Here is a 12,232-nt window from a genome sequence, read left to right on the forward strand (position 1 = left end):
GACCACTCTTTGTAATCCACTGGGGAGCTTAAAAAAGATCTCGGCCAGGCGCGGTGGCTCACGCCTGTAATCCCACCACTTTGGGAGGCCAAGGTGGGCAGATCGCCCAAGGTCAGGAGTTTGAGACCAGCCTGGCCAAGATGGTGAAACCCCGTCTTTGCTAAAAACACAAAAAATTAGCCGGGTGTGGTGGTGGGCACCTGTAATCCCAGTGACTCGGGAGGCTGAGGCAGAAGAATTGCTTTAATGCAGGAGGTGGAGGTTGCAGTGAGCCAAGATCGTGCCACTGCACTCCAGCCTGGGTGACTGAGTGAAACTCTGTCTCAGGAAAAAAAAAAAAAAATCCCGATGCCAGGTCCCATGCCCAGAGAGTCTTAGCATGTACCTTATCATGCACCTTACATGCAGGTATCTTTGTTATTTTGACTGAAAGGATCTAGTATGGTAGGTAGGAAAGCTGATGTGTTTATGTGAGGGATGAAGTGACAAAGGTTTGGCTTTATATTCATGTCTATTCTAGTTAGACTCTTGTTGCAAGAAACTGAGACTCTCAAATGACTAAAAAGAAAGGGCGGAGTATGGGGGTGGGTATTGTATGGAAAATTGGTAGGAAGCCCTAAAGGGAGTAGCCCTAAACTGTTAGGAAGAGGAAGCTATAAGGACCAGCTACTTTTCTTTAATTTTCTCTTTTGGTATCATTGTTTCTCTTAGCATATTTGCTCCAGTCTCCTTTCACTCTCTCTTTTTTTTTCTTTTTTTTTTATTACTATACTTTAAGTTCTAGGGTACATGTGCACAATGTGCAGGTTTGTTACATAGGTATACATGTGGCATGTTGGTGTGCTGCACCCATTAACTCGTCATTTGCATTAGGTATATCTCCTAATGCTATCCCTCCTCCCTCCCCCCACCCCACGACAGGCCCCGGTGTGTGATGTTCCCCACCTTGTGTCCAAGTATTCTCATTGTTCAGTTCCCACCTATGAGTGAGAACATGCGGTGTTTGGTTTTCTGTCCTTGAGATAGTTTGCTGAGAATGATGGTTTCCAGCTTCATCCACGTCCCTACAAAGGACATGAACTCATCCTTTTTTATGGCTGCATAGTATTCCATGGTGTATATGTGCCACATTTTCTTAATCCAGTCTATCATTGATGGACATTGGGGTTGGTTCCAAGTCTTTGCTATTGTGAATAGTGCCGCAAGAAACATACATGTGCATGTGTCTTTATAGCAGCATGATTTATAATCCTTTGGGTATATACCCAGTAATGAGATGGCTGGGTCAAATGGTATTTCTAGTTCTAGATCCCTGAGGAATCGCCACACTGACTTCCACAATCAAAAAAAACCATTATTTAAAAAATTAATTATTTTATCTGTGAGGTTATGCCTTTAACTTGACATGCAGTTAAATTTGTTTCATTTTATGACTTTTTAAAGTCCTTAGAGTTGGCAATTTTGTTATTCTTTATAGTTAAGTTTATGTTTTTTAACTAATTAAAAGACTTACCAATATTAGAAAATGGAAATAATGTGAATATGCACACTCACATTCTTTTTATTTGTGTCCTTTTTCCTAATCCCTCTTTACTGATATAATAAACTTTTTTTTCTGTTTTTTGCAAGTTTTTTTTTTTAATACTTGAAGTTCTAGGGTACATGTGCACAATGTGCAGGTTTGTTACATATGTATACATGTGCCATGTTGGTGTGCTGCACCCATTAACTCCTCATTTACATTAGGTATATCTCCTAATGTTATCCCTCCCCCCTCCCCCACCCCACGACAGGCCCTGGTGTGTGATGTTCCCCTTCCTGTGTCCAAGTGTTCCCACTGTTCAATTCCCACCTATGAGTGAGAACATGTGGTGTTTGGTCAGTCTCCTTTCACTCTCACTGCTGGGTGGTTTATTCTGTTTTTCTCCTTCGCAGCCCCTGTTTACTCTCTGTTGACCTCAGTTTATGCATGGACCCAGTCCTGACCTGTCTTCAGCAGCAGCTGGGATTGCTGACAGCTTCATTTTTTTTTTTTTTTGAACGTGCATTTCAAATTGTTGAGAGGAGGAATTTGATTGGCACTGTATGCCTTAGGACACTGGCACACCCAAGACTTAGTTGATATTCGCGTATTCAATCAATGCTGATGGGGGAGGGGCAGGAGGTGTTTGATGCCTAGAAAAAGAAATACAGCTAGCAAAGACTGCCACTTCCTGTAGGTAGGACTCTTGCCTTGGGAAGGAGTCAGTGGTGAGGCCAGCATTCTGTGGTTTGGTCCTTTTTATTCACTTTTTTTTTTTAAAGAAAGTCATCTCTCCTCTGCATGGAGGTAGTTCAGTCATAGCATGACTTTCAGGCAGGGCCAAGAAATATAGTATGAGCTTTATTGCCCTCTTGTCTCTTCATACTCAGAGGCCAAACCAATAGGAATATTTCACAAGGTCAGTAAAGTGAATCAGTTAAACTAAACAAAACGGTTTAAACCAAACCACCTCAGATTTGCTTTGTATTTTTGAGATAATTTATTTTATTCAATGTAAAAAGAAAAGAATCTATTCCATCCAAAATATTAACAAATGCATTGATCTTAAGGGCTACAACTACAGGAGAGGGAATTATTTGGGTTTGTTTGGTGAAGACCTGATGGCCAGGGAGCCCCGCTCTGCCATTCCTAGTCATTTTTATTCCCCCACCGGAAATGCTTCTCCCTCATTCCCAGGATCTCAGAGTGTCTCAAAAGCACAGAGGCCATCTTGGAGGCAGTGGGTGTGCTCATGCATGTGCTTCTGTGTACTAGGGGCAGAGAGTGGAGGGATCTTTGAGAAAGCAGACACACAGGAGAACAAGCTCAAGCCCTTACCCCAGAATCTCAACTCCCTTCTTCTTTCTGTACTGTTTGTTCGGGGGTGAAAAATATTCTTCCTCAGTGTTCCCCACACACAGGCTTTTAATGAGCTCTGTTTTTAGTTTTTATTTGCTGATCAATAAACAGAAGGGTAGGTCTTGTCTGTTCCCAGAGATAAAGAACTGCATGCATAACTGGTCTCTATCCAGCCGAACAAGCGCCGGTTTCTCTTTGTTTTTCACAGTGTTTCTGAGAGATAAGAGGAAACCACCCAGACATGATACATGACCATGGGAGGTTTTGAAATAATATTTTATAAACTCGTTCCCTATTCTAAGCTGTGGATTTGGGATAGAAAGAAAGGGGGAGGGCACCACATATAGCATAAGTTGATTTTTTTTCTGGGTTAAAAATAAGCAGGCAAACACACACGTACACAGACATGCACACACACACACAACATATGAATAAATGTTCAGCTGGGGAAATAATAAGCCAATTTTCAGTTATAGGCATGAAAGTCAAATAGGAAAAATTTTCGTAGTGCAAATGAATACATCCCTGAAAATTCAGTGACTGTTTCCTACCACAAAAACTTCCTCTGTCATATGGATTCAAAATCAATATTGAGTAGAGCCAGATATGTTCCCAGAAGACTATGGGATTCAATCAGGATAGAGTCCTATTAAGTGCATGCCCTTCAGGGCTTTTAGCAGGTTTCTGAGAAAGAGGGGTTGATTTGAGACAAATGATAATGCAAGATTTTAAGTAGTGTAAGACTAAACTTAAGATCAATTGGCACTGATAAACGCACAAAGAGTAAATGTTTTCAATAGCAAATGAAAATAATGGTAGCAATTTGAATGATTGTATTTAATCATTTAGGAGAAATTTGCTATTAAGCTAAGGAAAGAAGACTTAGGGCTGATGTGATAGGACAGTGGGGATGCAGCATAGGAAGATAGGGTCTTCAGGAATGTTAGGAGGAGTACACTTAAGAGAGAGTGGTTAATAAAAGGGAAATTTAAGTTGAAAGCCATGACATCATTATTTCAGCAAATAGAAAAAAAAAGAGGAGAAAGTAGTCTTACTGAAGCTGAGTCCATATTACCTACTCTGCATTACTGTTTCTTTCTCTATCTAGGCTCATGAGCTTTAGTTGCTGTGTTGTAGACTCTTGTCTATATCTCATCTCCAGTGCTGGATGGTATCTTCCCTGTAGGGAAAAAATATGTCTCGTGGCTTCTCGAATTTCTCCACAACACCTAGTGTGGGATCTTACTGGAATGGTAGCTCAATAAATGTTAATTGGCAGAATTAATTAATGAATGGTATCCTCATGAAGTAATTATTTTTCCAAATTAAATGCTGGATTTTGGGAAACCAAAACTGGATTATATTTTTTCCTTCTAATACCAGGTAAATCAGAGGAGCAATTTATGAATAAATCATTAGAAACTTATTTCAAAAGGAATTCGCTGGTCTAATGCTGGATATTGGGTAGGAAAATAAAATGTGTCAGTTTTAGGAGAGAGGCCAAAATCCAACAGACTTTTTATTGATCCCAGATTCATTCAATCAGACTAAACTTAGATGTTTTTTAGTTTTGGTTAATCTGACCAGTACGTTTCCTGTGCAGGTCTACCTTTTGGGAAGATTGGCTTCATGAGAGCACAGGTCCTGTCTATCTTGCTCACTGTCATATCTCCAGCATCCAGAACAGTCTTGCCTGGAATGTAGTAGGGGCTTAAGAAACAATCGTGGAGGGGAGGGAAAGAGAGAGAGGGAGGAAGGGAATAAAGAATGAAGGGAGGGAGGGCTCTGAATTTCATGCCCGTTAAACTGTCACTTATTTACTCACTCATCGGTTATGAAGGACCCCCCCCTCAGATTCTGTGTTAGGCACCAAGGATACCAAAATTATGAGGTGCCACAGTGTTTGCTCTCAAAGAACTGATGGTCTAGTGAGAGAGAAAGAGAGAGCTCTAACACAACAGAGAGAGATCTAACACAACAGTGCTGTGCAACAGAGCAAATGTCACTGTCATAAAGGAAGTGTGCCAAAGGGAACATCTAATTTGTCCCAGGAAGGGCAGGATGCAAAACATATGGCTAACCTGAGCAGAATCTTAATAAATGCAATGATGCTTTGAAGGCTTGAGAACCTTTTAATCTCGATAGTCCTAAAACGGACTGTGGACAGATTGAATAAAACATGGAAGACTGTAAGTCATTACATTTTAGCCATTCTCTATTCAGAGTCATTTTGATGTTAGAAGTTATTTTGTGTTGACACTATTGGACTTTGGTTTCATTCAGGTAGTACAAATGCCTAGAGTGAGTCCGTCATACTGCAGTTTATCACAGAATCGTGGCTTTATAAGTACAGTCTTTATAAGCACAGTCTAAATAACACAAATTGAAGGTCCGATGTTTGGGCCAGACCTACATCGTACACCAGGAGTAACAGCTTTGTTAAGCATAATCAGTTAGGACCGCTATTTGTTCTTTTCTGAGCAAATCCTTGTTCCTGTGACAAGGATTAATGATATGACAGCCATAAGGTAGTCTTTGTATTTTATAGCAACCTATAGCAGTAAAGGTGTGTGTTTTCCACCGAAACAGCAAGTTTTCTAAAGAGGGTAGGTTAGACAACTTGACAACAAAGGAAGAATCAGTGGTAAAAAAGAATAAATTGTCATTGATTAAGTTTATTTACATATAGTACAGGATTCTGTGGATATGATGCTGGACTTCTTAAGCAAGAAAATTCAGTGTCTAAGGAAAAAGGAGATCCTGCTTTGACTTCTACTTCTGGATTTCCATATTCAGGTGCTGACTCCAGCACAGATCAAGTCAATTTGTCAGGCAATTCTGGACTCTGGGAAGCAGTATGCCATAAAGAAGAGGAAACCATTCCCCCTGATGTATTCTTACTATGGAACCGAATACTTGGGTAAGTGAAGGTGTTGGCATGGGCCTGTAGGATGGAGAAAGTCTCTAATATAATACCAAATAAAGGCTGGAAGATTTTGTTTTTGCCATAGGTCATTGCTATTCATTTAATAAGAAATACTTTAAAATTTTCTTTAAAAACCTATACTGATACGTAACACAAATCACAAGTTAATATTTGTTTTCGTGGTCTACCTGACAGAAATGTAGCTATTTTAACAATTACTTTCACTAAAGACTAATATCTTTATTCTAGATTGTAAGCTCATTGGCCTGATTTTGCTGAAACATTGTGAAAACTTTTCACACACAATTGAAAGTAGTGCCTCTGCATAGGGAAGTAGGATTCAGCCACTAACATTTTAAAGTTTTTAATAGTAGTGTATTTATAACAGACTACTGAATTGTAATGGCTAATGATGAACTCTGGGCCATGCAAAAAAATAAAAAAAAAAAAAAAGGAAATTAGTTACTCCTCTTTTGAGTCCTTCAGTGGCTTACCATTACTACTGAGCAAGATTTGCAAGGCCCTTTATGGACCACCTGCCTCTTTCTCTAGACTCAAACTTTATCTTTACCCTCCAGGTTCTGTCCAGCATAGTCTCCCACATACAGTGTTCTCTTTCCACCTTTGTCCATGTTCCTTTTGCCTAGAATGCCCTACTTCCCCAACCCCTTTATCTATCTGTAATAATTATACCCAGATTTCAAGACTCTGCTCAAACATCATTAATCTGCTGAAAAATGTTCCGTGCTTTTGGAAAAAGGGTTGTTGAATCCTCTCTGGAGAAAGATTCACAAGTTTCAGGTTTTCTCCCAAAGCAAAACTGGGTAACATGCTGTCATCCTGTGTATACTTCTATTGGAGCCCTTATTACACTGTAATTAGTGGCTTACCTGCCTAACTGCCTGAGCAGGCTTTGTACACCTTCAGGATGGGAACTTTCTCTCATTTATCTTCATGATTCCTAGACCTTCACCACAGAGCTTGCACATAATTAGGGAACCCAAATGATTGAATGAATAGCTAATAAACAACTTCAATGAGTTTTCTCAAAGAAATTTTATGTTTCTGTGTAAGTTTCCCCAAAATCAAACGCTGAGACAAGGATTTGGGTGTAAAAGGTTTATTTGAAAGGTAATTTCAGAAAGTGTTGATAGAGGTGTGGAGAAATGAGACAAGAAAGAGAAAGAAGCTAATTGAGTGTGTAATAATGAGCAACTGTGGACAACTGAGGCTCAGTTCCCCTAGGGAATCTTAGAGACTTTATAGAACACGTCTCAGAATTGTTTCACCCAAGGGGTGAGGAAGCTGGGTTATTCATCCACCAACTCTCTGCTTTATTGATTGGCTGTTCCTAGAGGTATTAATTCCCTAGCAATTCTGTCTTGCCCCTTTGGACAGGGTATACTCCTGTGGCCAGAGAAAGCCTCAGGCAAAATGATAGATGCTTGAGATATGAAGCCGGAGCAAAGATGCATCTGAATGGTGAGTGTAGATGAGGTGATGAGCCAGGGCACTGACAGTGTCTGCTATAGTCCCCTAATCTATTCCATTCATTTTTCTGGTTTTATTTTTTGAGACAAGGTCTCGCTCTGTCACCCAGGCTGGAGTGCAATGGTGTGATCATAGCTCACTGCAACCTCGACCTCCTGAGCTCAGGTGATCCTCCTGCCTCAGCCTTCCAAGTAGCTAGGACTACAGGCATGCTTCAGTATGCCTGGTCAGATTTTTATCTTTAATTTTTTTTTTATAGAGAGAGGGTCTTGTTATGTTGCCCAGGCTGGCCTTGAATTCCTGGCTCAAGTGATCCTACCACCTCAGCCTCCCAATATTTTTCAGGTTTTCTTTACAGAAATTAACATTCTGGCTTTTTACATATATAGCTTAAACTAGATTTCTATCTAGTGCATAAATATTTTCCTGAAAAGCAAGCTTTTTTTCCCCAACAATTTCAAATCCAGCAAAATAAAGATATTTTCAAATTTCATGATCAAATTTTAAGAGCAATAGAAATTTTGACTGAATACGAACTGTAAAGCTGTTTCCAGGCAGTCAAGAGTTCTGAGTATGGCAAAGTAAAAGGTCCCTGAATGCAAAAAGAAAGCTTTAAAATTATAGAGTTGAGTTTAAAGAGCAAGCCATCAGAATATATTGACCCTAGTACCGCCCACTAATCGGGATTCTACTAACTGGGAATGAGTGAAAACTCCTAGAGGGACTGGACTTTTACCTTTGTTAAGCTAACTTCTTTTCCAAAGGCAGGTTCAGGCCTTTGCTAGTTCAATACCCATTGCTAGTTCAGAATTTTGTTAGGAATTCTCAAGACTTGCTCAGATGACACTGTCTGCATGGAACCTTCAGCATCCTCTCCACCCCTGAGGCCAAGTTAAGCTCTCCTCCATTCCATCTATTAGTCCTTGTAGTAGTCATGGTAGTAGACAAACAGAATATGATTTATTATATAACTAAATGATTTATTATAAGGAATTGGCTCACATGATTATGGAGGCTGAGAAAGCCAGATCCAGGAAAGCCAGTAATGTAAGTTCCAGTTTGAGTCCAAATCTGAAGGCAGGAGAAGGCCAATGTCCCAGTTCAAAGACAGTCAGGCAGGACAAACTAATTATTTCTTACTCAGACTCTTTGTTCTATTCAGGCCTTCAGTGAATTGGATGAGGTCCACCCACATTGGAGAGAGCAATGTGCTTCGCTCAGTGAACAGGTTCAAATGTTATTTTTATCCAGAAACACCCTCACAGACACACCCAGAAGTGATGTTTAACCAAATATCTGGACACTCCATGGCCAAGTCAAGTTGACACACACAATTAACCATCATACTCCTGGTACACATCGCTCATAGAACACTTATCACCTCATGTTCTAATTATTTCTTTACAAATCTGGCCATCTCATTGGACTGGATGGAAAGGTCTTCAAGTGTATCGACCAAATCATGTTTATCTGTATAACCAGGGATAAACAGTGCCTAATATGCAAGTGCTAAATGTAAAGGATTAAGTAAATGAATATCAATAACTAGTGTTAACATTACAAAAGAGGGATTTAATCTGTTTTGTGCAGTGATCTATCCTCTGTACCTAGAACGGTATCTTGTACAGAGTAGATGCTTAATACTTGTGTGTTGAATGAATAAAATAAAAATGTTTAGGATACCTAGATCAAATTATTTTCAAGCATTTTAGGAGCATTTTCATGAAAGCTACTGATATTTCAATTACAAAGTTTTAAAAGATCTCTTCTGTAAAACAGAGATTGGTCAGCAAATTTTTTCTGTAAAGGGCTAGAGACAGTAAATATTCTCAGCTTTCTGGGCCATATGGTCTCTGTCACAAATACAACACGGCTGTTGTAGCCAGAAAGCAGCAATAGAAAATATGCAAATGAATGAGCATGGCTATTCTTTAATAAAACTTTATTTAGAAAAACTGGCAGTGAGCCATATTTGGCCTGCAGGCTGTAGTTTGCTAGAAGCCTAGTTCTTAGGCAACTTAGTTATCACATTGCTATATGAGCTTTCAAGTAATACTGGATTTATTGTTTTTTATCCTGTTTATCTTTTCACTGAATCAAACTAGCTGTCCTCCCAATTGTGTGAATTTTATGCCTTGTTTGTTAATACAGGGGCAGCTCATGGCTTGTCGTCTATTCTTCAGATGCTTCTTTCTTACCATGAGCATCTCAAGCCCTCAGATCGGGAACTGGTATGGCAGAGCGTGGACTTTCTCATGGAACAGGAACAAAACTGCAACTGGCCACCTGAGCTCGGCGAGACCATCGAGAGAGAGAATGAGCTGGTGCACTGGTGCCATGGCGCTCCAGGTCTCACACACTCTGTTATCTAAAAATATTGCCTTTCATCTAGGTTAACCACAGGTGGTTCCTTTTCTGAGAAGTGAGGATAGCTAATCTTATGTCATTACTGTGTGAGATAAAAGGGTCAAGATGAGATTTTTCAAAGCCAAATGTCCTGATCAGTAAACAACTTCTGAAAATGGTCCTCTACATTTTAAAATATATGATCTATATCTATTTGTTTATAAAGTTAAACTAACATTGTCCAATAGAAGTATAATATGAGCCACATATGTAATTTACATTTTTAGTAACCTCATTAAAAAAGTAAAATCAGGTAAATTAATTTTAATAATATATATTATAGTTCCCAATGTACCCCTAATATTATCATCTCCATGTATATCCAATTTAAAAATTGAGATATTTCACGTTTTAAAAAATATTCAGTCCTTGAAATCCAGCATATACTTTACACTTAGGTCAAATGTCAATTTAGACTAGCCACATTTCAAGTGCTCAGTAGCTACATTGGATAGTGCAGATCTGGAGCCTGACAATTCAAAATGTGGCCCCTGGAACCAGTAGCATGAGCAACTGAGAGCTTGATAGAAATCCAGAATCTCAGGCCCCACCCTAGACCCACTGAATCAAAATCTACATTTTAACAGTATCCTTAGGCAAATCGTATGCACTTTAAAGGTTGGGATGCACTGTTCTGCAACTTCTTCAAATGAGAATTTCCATCAGTACCAAACAAAATGTCTAGAAACATGAATAGCCATCCCCAATAAACTCCGTGGAATTGAGGCTACAAATTTAGCAAACCCTATCTTTTCCCTACTTTTAAAAAATTCCATCACACTGCTAATTAAGCCTTCACAGAAGGGGTAATTTGAAAAAAAGTTAAATTCAAATAAATAAATTAATATTGGTTAGATGGCCAGGGGAGAGATTTAAAATACCAAAATAATACAAAATTCTTAGATTCTGAGTCGATTTAATTTTCAAGGCCATGCTTCAATCCCACAAACACAGTTTTAAAATATATTTGATTTCTCTTTACTTTTTTTACCTGAGTTTCATTACCTTTTCCTCCCATTAATTAATGGTCTTTAATCCAACTATAATTTCATTTTGGGGGGTACAATTTGAGTTGATGAATAATAATACTTGAAAGTATAGTCTTGAGTTGATGAATAATGTAAGTCGCAGTGTATTGGTCATATTTTTTCTGCCTGCTACATTTACCTATGGAAGGAAGTTCAAAATATGTGCTTGTACCAGTATCCATGCATTGTGTGTTATGTCCAGGCTAACTTCTGCCAATTATGATTTGAGCCCATTTTTTTTTAATTTGACCTTTTTGGGGAAAAAAAAAAACAAGTTATTTACCATGCTGGAAATGATATTCCTTCTTGTTAGGCTCAATTCTTCCATTTCTCATTTATTTTAATTATTCTCAGTGATGGTCTCTGGATATCCTCCAAGCATACCAGCAAGGATCCTTGAATTTTGGAGACATCCCAATTTAAACACAGAATATCTTAAAAGGATTCAATGTGCTAGTAAAAGTCCTGAAAAAAGTGGGAAGATAATCTACTAAAATGAATGACTGGGTCAGTTAATTGATGTGGGTGTCTTACAGGGCAATTATTCCGTCCTTTCTGTACACTAAATACCATCTGTCTTTGTAAATCATTTACCGTAACAGTGCAGCATAGGATTCATCACTTTGGAGACTATATCCTCCTTTATCATTCATGTTCAGTATCTAGAGAAGATTAAACATAAGTTTTAAAGAAAAATCATTGAGTCCACATATTCACTGGACTACCAAAAATAAACCAATTCAAAAATGAATAACAAACTAAGTGGGGCCCATTATTTCCACCAACCCCTAACCCTACCTCAAGGGTATTGGTCTTTCTTTGAAAGATGCTCTAAAAACAGCATCAAGATTGATTATAAGTCTAATCAGTGCAGTCCAAAGACCACCAAGATTTTGCAGAAGTTGGCAAGAGTAAACTCTCCAAAAATTCTATGCAGGAAACAAACTATAAAATAATTTTCATTTATTTAAGGAAAACATTTTTGAGAGTAGATTTATGAACAGTGCAGATGGTTTGAGGCAGCAGACTAATTCTGTGATTAAAAACCTGCCAGAAATAATCCGCAACGTGGAGCTTCATTAATGCTACCTTATCTGTTCCTATAATTGTTTCCTATTGATGCTCCTTCAACCCACCTCCACAAGTGACAAGCCTAGTTATCATTTATGCAGTGTAGAAATAGTTCTTTACTCTAAGTTAATAACTACAGCTTCTAATTTCAGCTCCAACACTAACCAGTTTACTGACCTTAAGAAAGGATGACTTTGTTTCTTTTGTGCCTTTGTCTCTTTATCTCTGAAATGAGCACTTTGAGACTGAGTAGTGGAACTCAATCTTTTTATCACCACAGACCCCCTTTTATACTTTGGTCCGTTGCCATTCCTGAGGGCTGTTCCTCAAGAGCTTTGTGAACAAGACATTTTTAAATACCTTGTGTGGCATATAGCTTTTTTCTCAATAAGTGCAGTAAAGTATTACAGAAGATTAATGTGACCCCTT

General features: G+C 38.6%; 1 protein-coding gene across 2 annotated transcripts in view; it reads left to right on the forward strand.

The window, feature by feature from the left end:
* Nucleotides 1-12,232, forward strand: part of LANCL3 (LanC like family member 3) — a 101,126-nt gene that overhangs the window by 73,557 nt on the left and 15,337 nt on the right. For both annotated transcript variants that reach the window (XM_055267574.2, XM_055267575.1), the window contains exons 2-3: nt 5,678-5,801; nt 9,450-9,647. In XM_055267574.2, the coding sequence (XP_055123549.1) occupies nt 5,678-5,801; nt 9,450-9,647 (322 nt within the window). The remainder of the gene's footprint in view (nt 1-5,677; nt 5,802-9,449; nt 9,648-12,232) is intronic.

Source organism: Symphalangus syndactylus, chromosome X (assembly GCF_028878055.3).
Source record: "Symphalangus syndactylus isolate Jambi chromosome X, NHGRI_mSymSyn1-v2.1_pri, whole genome shotgun sequence".
In the NCBI taxonomy this organism is placed as follows: domain Eukaryota; kingdom Metazoa; phylum Chordata; class Mammalia; order Primates; family Hylobatidae; genus Symphalangus; species Symphalangus syndactylus.